At 49.0% G+C, this 8,935-nt stretch overlaps 1 protein-coding gene across 3 annotated transcripts in view; it reads right to left on the bottom strand.

The window, feature by feature from the left end:
- Positions 1–360: 360 nt before the first annotated feature.
- The window catches only part of PAFAH2 (platelet activating factor acetylhydrolase 2), a 32,605-nt gene continuing 24,030 nt past the window's right edge, over positions 361–8,935 (bottom strand). For all 3 annotated transcript variants that reach the window (XM_054011965.1, XM_054011966.1, XM_054011967.1), the window contains 6 exons: positions 8,723–8,864; positions 5,908–6,021; positions 3,726–3,817; positions 3,411–3,581; positions 2,176–2,324; positions 361–1,204 (listed from right to left, as the gene is read on the bottom strand). In XM_054011965.1, coding sequence (XP_053867940.1) covers positions 1,110–1,204; positions 2,176–2,324; positions 3,411–3,581; positions 3,726–3,817; positions 5,908–6,021; positions 8,723–8,864 — 763 coding nt within the window. In that variant the 3' untranslated portion in view covers positions 361–1,109. The remainder of the gene's footprint in view (positions 1,205–2,175; positions 2,325–3,410; positions 3,582–3,725; positions 3,818–5,907; positions 6,022–8,722; positions 8,865–8,935) is intronic.

Below are 8,935 nucleotides of genomic sequence, written 5' to 3'. Positions count from 1 at the left end.
ACTGGAGAATGGTCTATTGATGGGGTACAACTGAGCTAAAAGACTGGGTACCCCACCAATGACAAGGCCACTCTCTGGGCTCTATGATCAATTCTCCTTGTATGGAAGGTTATTGGAAGCTGGCTCTTCTATGGCGTGTTTCATCCATAGATCTCAAAGCATTTTACAATCAATTAATATTATTCCCATTTTATAGAAGGGGAAATTGAGGTCCAGAGAAGTGAAGTGACTTGCCCAAGGCCATTCAGCCAACCAGTAGCCATGCCAGGAACAGAACCCAGGTCTCAGTACCAGTCCAGTGCCCTATGCACTGGACAATATTGTCTCTCCTATGATAAAAAACAAAAGAGAAAGCTTAGATACGTGTTATGAACAATATTCTCCATCTTCATTTAATGCACACTTAAGAGAGAAGAAAATACAGTTTCTAATCTATGCACCATTTTACAGACGATACCATTTTGACTGACATAATTACTACAGCAGCATTAGTACCTCAGGTAATTCACAGGAGGGGCTTCTGAGAGTTTAACACAAGGAGAGAGATTTTCCTTTCATTGTCTGAAACTTGTGCAATGTAGTTCAGGTGCAGACAACAAAGTGCAGCCACACAAAGTGCATGGGGCGTTGGTAGGAGTCAGAGGGGACCAAGGCAGGTCTCATGTGTGAAAGAATTTCGGGAAGAAATGTGTTTAGAGGAGGGATTTGAAGGGGCAGAAAGAAAGGTTTGGGACCTGTCAAAAGGGGGCTGCTAAGCCACACCCCACATCTGCTTCTGTCCAATAAGGCATCAGTTTTCTAGGTTCCAAAATCAGTTCTAGAGCAGGCAGGCGCCCCAGTCTGTTCTCGATGGTGAGTTCTAGACCAGAGGAGGGCCCAGTCTCTGGGTTCCATGGCCAACCCTCGACCAGTCAGGGCCTCTAGTCTTCCAGTTCCAGCATGAATTCTGGACCAGCGAGGGCTCCATGTCTCTGGATTCCATCAGCAGCTGCATGATTTACACGTGCCTTTTGCAGAGTTATTGGAGTTGCTGATTTAAGGTGAAGCTACTATCTTCCTGGTATGGAGGATGCCTAACATCCATGTGGATGGACCAGCAGACAGTGTCTCTAAAGGCTGGAGATGCAGAGAGGCGCCTCTGGAATCACCGAGTCACCAATGCCTTCCAGGAGATTATTCCACTGATCAAAATCTTCCTCCAGTCCTAATTGGGGAAGAGAGATGACGAAAGGATTACTCCATGATTACTAACTGCTGGCAAGGCTCAGCCACATGCATTACGAGAAAGAGCCCCCTGGCCCATTAGCTGTGCTAGACAATGACAGGAGCTGATGAGCATTAGTATATGTGTGTAGCTCTTCCCATAGGCCACGAGGCTAACCTAGCCAAATGCACTTGGCTTTGCCCTGTCAGAGGAAGCTGAGGGACCTGTGCTAAGCCCATTTTACAGGGCACTGTTGTAACACAGCAAATAGACTCTGCAGGTGTGGGGGTGGTGTTTGATTTTTAATGTACCCCCACCCTCTTCCCCCCCACCCGTCATCTGGCATTCTTGTGGATTGCCCACACAGCAGGATTCTTCCAGAGGGGAGTCCCTCAGTTGGCAACATGTTTGGTGTGGCCAAGGCAGTGGGGCTTTGCAGACACCCCCGTGAGGTTAGGCAGTATCATTATCGCCATCTGTACATGGGGAAACTGAGGCACGAATGGTGGTGAATTGATTTGCCCCCATTCACAAAGTGAGCAGCTGGCAGAGCCAGCAGTGCTTTGCTTCCAGCCCCATGCCAAGTCCATTCGACCAGACGGCGTAGCTAAAGTTTTCACAGCACCTTCACAAAACTCATGGTTTTGCCTTTAAATCTGGCACTAACCATTGAAGAAGGCCCCGCGTAACACAGCACAAGACAGGTCACTACACCCCCTCTAGACTCTTGAGAATCTTGGCCAGTTCTGGATATAGGGCAGGAAGGAGGCTCTCCCCGGAACACCACGCCCACACATTGGCTAGCGTGGTCACCACCCAAGTGGGACAGAAATCCTTCTGCAAGCATCGCCTCCTCCAGACTATCAGCCCCTCCTGGCCAAGGAGGCGAGAGCCTCAGCCAGACGTCTGGGTGGACAGAGGGCCCCGCTGCACCATTCCAACGGAAAACATTTTTCTGCCTAGTGTCGTACTCAGATGTTTCTGCAGGAAAGCAAGCGCTGCCCTGTTGGTGATGTCCAAGCCTGCGTATGGGTCCAGGGTGCCTCTGGTCTGGAACAGTCTGTTCAGGAGATTCCCAGCCAGAAAAGTGAAGTCAGTCTGACTCAGATGGACAGATCCCCTGGAGAAGGGAGAAGCAAACGAGTCCTTTGGAGACAGGGATGAAATGCTCTCATCAACGACTGGGTCTTGCTAGCTTTACAGCCCTGGGTTGGGTCTACACTGGGTTTGGGAATCTCCCACTGGTGGACACACAGATGGTGCATCAGGAATCATATGACCCTGCTCACAATACAGCTAGACAGCCTGGTGGCAAAAATGCCAGTGGCCATGTGAGCTCTGTCTTCACTATGGTCACTAATCTCCAGTGCAGTCACTGCTGGGAGATCTCTCAAAACCACCTCGGATAAATCCAGGTCCCACGGGCGCTTTGCCATTGACTTGAATGGGAACAGGACTTCAGCCCCAGGGCAGACAAGGCCTAAGTAACACAATCCACTGCCCGCCCTGACTCATACATCCATAGGCCATATAAATGCACACAACTCTCTGTAAGCACACAAGACAAGATCCATGCCTGAAGAGCTGCCCGTCTAACTGAGACAAACAACCTGTACATTAAAGGAAAGCCAAAGGAGGAAGAGGTCCTGTCGGAGGGGAGATCAGTATGGGGTAGGTGCTGGTGTTGGAGGTTGAGGAGGAATTTGTAGGAAGGTTTCTTGGGGCAAGAGAAAAGGGAGTAGCAAAAGGCAGAGAGCTGAACGTGGGAGAAGGGAGAGTCAGAGTGAGGACTGGGCATGGGACACAGAGGCGAAGGAAACATGAGCTGAGCTGTCAGCAGGAGCATGGCTCTGAAGGTGAGGACAAGAAGTCCAAAGCGGATGCAGACAAAGGTTGCTGCACACTAGTGGGACAATAAAACTTAACACAGAGTGAGCAGTGTTATGGGATTGTTCGCGTGCTGGTATAATAGTAACCCTTGGCTCGTATACAGCACTTTTATCTGAAAACGTCAAATCACTTTACAAGGGATGATAAATAGCACTACCCCCATTTTAAAGATGGGAAAACTGAGGCACAGAGCGGGGCTGTGACCTGCCCAAGGTCACCCAGCAGGTCAATAGCAGAGCCAGGACGAGCACTCCTGGCTCCCGGACCATTGCTCTACCGCCGCCCCACCCTGCCCAGACCCAGAGTGCGGACTTACAGGAGGGTTATGATCTTGGTCTGCCTGTTTCTGGAGTTGAGTCTCTTCATTTTGGCGACACTTTCTGCAGTCTGGAATTTCTCCGTGTTGATAAAAAGCACCGGCTTGGTCACCTTGTGGTAGAGATCATTCTTCAAAGGGAACATCCAGGCATCGAGAGCCACAGCGCATCTGCAGCAGGACAGAAGACAACTGGTAACTCTGCTGCTATCTAAAGCCTTCTATTCCCAGCTGGCCTGTTTCTATAAATGCATCCCCAGCTCCTTGCTGCACGTTTTCCTGTTTGTTTAAAAGCAGCAGCTGTCCGATACTCACCTAAAATGGTCCTCTTTAGAAAGGGCTAGAATTGCGGTTGCTCCTCCGAAAGAGTGGCCCATTACAGCGACTTTAGACAAATCCACACTCTCCTGCAACGAGGAGGAAAACCGTAAAGAAGCCAGTCCCCAAACCTCACTGCCCAAAGCTCCTGCTGGGGAAGTAGTGACCTCAGGAAAAGCCAGCTTGCTACAGAGACTCTAAGTTGCATTTCACCAGGGGAGTAGCTGTTAGAGGGAGTATGGGCATCTTAGGGGTGACCCATGAAGTTCCACATCTCTCTGAGGCAGGATGCATTATCCCCATTTTACAGAGTGGGTAAGTGATTTCCCTAAGGTTACACAGTAAGTCTATGGCACTGCTAGTAACAGAACCCAGTTCTCAGCTCCCAGTGCCGTGCTCGTTCCAGACCATGGTGCTTCTCTAATTTGGAAGCCTTATTTATCAGCGAGTTCCTGTTACGTTCTGAACCAACACCTTCCCTATTTGAGCAACAGGCTGATCAGCTCAGCTACCCTTGCTCCAAGCCACTGATCTTAGCCACATTCTGTCCTAAGGAGGCTGTGGACACAGTATTAACCTAGCTCCATTGTGTCCTGAAAACACAGGGCTCTCTCCTGCAGCGTTGGGTGACACTTGTGATGCATGGCGCAGAGGATCAGTGCAGTGCAGCAGGAACTGGTACTCGGATCACAGCAGTGGCCGTATTCAGACAGCACCACAGAGACGATGGGTGGAAAATAAAAGAACACGAAGGGCCTGTCTATGCTTGAAATGCTGCAGTTGCGGTTGTAGACAATACCTATGCCAACAGGAGGGGTTCTCCCGTCAGTGCAGGTAATCCACTTCCCCATGGGGCAGTAGCTAGGTTGGTGGGAGGGAGAATTCGTCTATCGACCTGAGCGACGAAGCTGCGACAACCTAACTTTTTCGTGTAGACCGGGCATTAGAGTGTGTCTACGCTTAAAATGCTACAGCAGCACGGGTGTAGAGACTCCACTCTCCCGAGAGAAGGTAGCTAGTTCAATCCAGCATTGTCTACACTGAGGGTTAGCCTGGCAGAGCTACGTCTCTCCAGGGTGTGGACTTTTCAAACCCCGGAGAGACGTAGCTACGCCGATGTAGGTTTTCAGCATAGACCAGCCTGTAGAATGAATGTGCTGGTACACAATTCTGCAACAAGGGGCACCATAGTGCAAGTCCCCAGGCAGCAGATGCAGTTAGTATTTATAAGGGTACGTCCAGACTACCCACTGATACGGTGGGTAGCGATCGATTTATCGGGGATCGATATATTGCGTCTCGTTAAGATGCGATATATCGATCCCCGAACGCGCTCCCCATCGACTCTGGAACTCCACCAGGGCGAGTGGCGGTAGCGGAGTCGACGGGGGAGCCGCGGCTGTTGATCCCATGCCATGAGGACGGGAGGTAAGTCGGAATAAGATACGTCGACTTCAGCTACGGTATTCCCGTAGCTGAAGTTGCATATCTTACATCGACACCGTCTCCCCGCCCCCAGTGTAGACCAGGCCTAAGAGGCTCTGTGCGAGGCCCTGGAATGGGAGGCTGAAGGGAAGAGAAGTATTTGATCACTAAAGAATACCTTCTCTTGCCAGTCCAAGAGCAGCACTATTGGGCTCTAGGGGGGGATCAGAGTCTCCTAAAATAGATTTAAACAAAATATAAAGAGGGGGAAAAGAAAGAAGAGGATAGTGAGAAGAAAGGAAGAAGAAAAAATGGGGAGGAGATGGAAGAGGTGCAGTTAAAGGGAACAAAGAAAAGGGAGGAAGGGCGTGGAGAAAAAATAAAGAGAGCAGAGGTGACAGAGGAGATAAAAAGGAAATGAGGGGGTGGAGTGGTGACAGGACAAAAAGGAAAATGAATCAGGGGCTTAAAGGATTCTGGTTCTGCAAGTTCTGCCCCCACGCCTCCAATTCCCGGAGAGCAATCTGCAAATTTCACAGAACCAGGCCTGTTCCTGCCAGTAACAACACCTGCAGGGGCAATGAAAGGAAGGTGTCGGGTGGAGGAGAGGCGGCTGCTATTGCTGGTAGGAGATCAGGTTAAAATAACTGGCCAGCTCTGAAGGCCACCCTGCACGGGTTCCAGTGAATCCCTTCATAATCTGCCCTGCACAAAAATGTCTCTCCGCTGCAACTGAAGAGTTGGCTGGAAATACCTTCAGTGCAGACAGATCAAATCCTTTGTGCAAGACATTGGTGACAGCTTTGCCGCTGCTGATGTCTTGCACCAGCCTGAGCCCTCGCACGCACTCGTTTGCTCTTTGATGAACCTGTAACAAAAGTGTCCCTGGTTAATTCAACCTCTTCTTTCCTCCAGGCTGATCAAGCATCAACACAGGAATGATGATAATCTAGCATAATAATGTGCTCTCCCAAAACGCCCTTTGTCTAAGCACATCACAGTGATTTGCAAAGATTAGTAAGTCTCATTACACCAAGTGAGGTCAGTACGTATCATACCCTTTGCATGCACACACGGAAAAAGACTTACACCACTTTTACCTCTGTGTAACTCCACTGAGCTCAATAGGGTTACTCCTAATTTGTACTGCTTTAACTGAGCATAAAATCAGGCCCTCAGAGACTTGCCCAAGGCCGCTCGGTGAGTTAGCAGCAGAAACAGAATCCAGGAGTCCCAACTCCAGTCTCCGGCTTTAAACCACACTGCCTTTCTTGGATCACAGCGAATGTGGAGACAGAGGAAAATACAGACACTGCAAGAGCTTCCCAAGGGAAATCGCTATAAATGTATTGGAAAAGCTTCTTAAAATCCAGTTAATTTAATACCACAAACTGTTGAAGATAAGCAAAACATTTCCACTATACCAATAAGTAAGGAGGGTACTCAGAGGACAGATAATGTGTTTTGCTCAGTGGATCCACCATGGCCGAACCTACCAGCCAGAGGCCAATATGAAAGATGGAGAGAGACTTTCCCCAAAGAGGTCCAAACGCCTAATGAGAAACCCCGTTTCCCCACCCCCAGGCCTCCCAGCTGCTGGGAAGATGATCGCTGGGATTCCTACTGAGGTGCTGTCCCTGGACCCCGCTCAAGGACTCCATTTTTTGTAATAGCTGCAAAAGATATTCTTAAATAATCTGATGAGGTTTTAACACACTGGGTCACAGTGAAGATCTAGTGGATCACATTGCCATAGATCCCAGCATGCCACCAAAAATACATGGATTGTGCAAAGTCTCTTCCCAATTGGCCGGTATTATATCAGCCTCTGCTAGTAGGTATTTTGATGCTCTCTTGATACCCAGCCTCCTTCAGGCTGTTGGAAGAGAGAAGTAGGTTGGAGAAGATTGATCTGTTCTTCTTTCCCTTCCCCAGCATCCTGGCTACCGCAAACCGTGTGAGTGGGCGTATCTCCATAACACTACACCACCCTCCATATCTGGGTCTTCCTCCAGAGTGAATAAATTCAATGCCTGTCTCTGCTGCTGCAGCCGAGTAAAACTGACCTGTTTTTTGAGCGTTTCAGGGCTACCCAAAGGGTTGTAACAGCAACAAAACTGACTAGAGCCTGTCAATTTCACTCTGCCACTATTTGAGCTCCAGCAGCACTGGAGTGGTCTGTCTGCAGACTCAGGAAGAAAGCCCTGCATTGGGGTCACATGTGGAAGGTGTTCTCCACTTGCAGAAGGGCAAAGAATTTATTTAACGTGCACATTTAAAGGGTGACCATCAACTTTAAAACAAAATAAAATAAACATCTGTCTAAGCTTAGTTAAAAATTTGCTGTTACAAGTAAAACCAAAGATTTCTATAACTGAGATTCGGGGGGCAGGGAGAGACCTACTGCAAGTTGTTTTCCCCCCAGTTTGTTTATTCTGGACATTGGACATCACACCTCATAGTTTCCTATGCATAGTCAGCCTGCTGCCCCTGTTTGTGTGGATTTTTCTACAGTGACAAAGGACAGAAAAACATGATTTTAAAACCACAGAAACTCGCAGGGGGTCTCAGGGGCAGCACCGGAAACCACAATTAATCCAGTTTTTTTAAAACAGGCTACATTTCAAGTTGCCACTGTCCTTTTAAACTCAGCAGAAATTGAGAGTTTAGGCCCCTCACTTACCAGGGGACTTTCCTACTTGGCTGGGGTGAGCAGGCAATTGGATTTTTTATGCCCTGTCCAAAACAGCAATGGGAGAAACCTCATAAACAGTTCGAAATCGGAGTGCTGATAAGCACCTGGAAGTTTGGAGGCTCATCTGACGCTTAGCTCAGCCTCTCTAGGCTGCAGAACTGAGCTGGAAACAAGAACTGGGGCTCAAGAGGATTCAGGGAATTTTCTGTTTCCAGTGAGGCCTGAAATACAGCAAAACCAACCGGGGTGCTTTCTGCCTTGCCCTGAACTCAGACACAAAGAGGCCTGTAAGAGGGTGAAAGGCAAACGAGATAACCGAACGGTTCAGAATCTACAAAACAGGTTCAACTTTAGGTTCAGTTCCAGAAATGGAGAAAGGTCTGGGCAAAGCCAGAAGAGTAAGGTTATCCAAAACCCTGGGCAGACCCCCATAGAGCCCTTCCCCCATACTGCCCTGTGCTGTGGCAGGCTCCTCCCACCCTGGAGCAACGGTGTGGTTTGCTCTAGTGGTGGGTAAAAGGCCAGGCAACTTCCTCTCTGGTTCTCTCCCAAAGTGATGTGAACACAGAAAATGTTCATAAAACACAGTTCTCCTCCCTCAGCTGGAGACTGTCGGCAGACTTCACTGCCTCCATTGCTCTGACTTAGCATTTTCAAGCTTTTCTTTGCAACCGTGACTGCATTTCTTTTTTTAAATGAAAAGAGAGATTCTGGCATCATCATGTGACACTGGCAACTGAGGCCTAGGCACATGCCCATTGGGCGTACGCTTTAAACTGGCCCGGAATTCAGGTGTGATGGATTTTGCCCCTCCCCAAATTGGTTCGGTTGCTTCCATCCTAAAAACAGCCTTTCCCTGCCTTCCAGTCATTACCTGTGGGTTTCGAAGATGAAATTCCTTCCGCCCTTCTTGGATCCTTCGAAACGGGATCCATTCCTCCTGCAGTGTAGGCTCCAGGGAATCGGACCCCCCAGCCTCTGCCTTGCAAAAGTAAGTTGCACAGGCAGAATGGTCTCTGCGGGAATAACAGGACAGTCAAGTCAAATCACTGAGCAGCTGCCACTCATCGGAAACACGAGGCATGCA

The sequence above is a fragment of the Malaclemys terrapin genome, chromosome 22, assembly GCF_027887155.1.
Source record: "Malaclemys terrapin pileata isolate rMalTer1 chromosome 22, rMalTer1.hap1, whole genome shotgun sequence".
NCBI classification, from domain to species: domain Eukaryota; kingdom Metazoa; phylum Chordata; order Testudines; family Emydidae; genus Malaclemys; species Malaclemys terrapin.
This window is presented reverse-complemented; position numbering and strand designations above follow the sequence as displayed.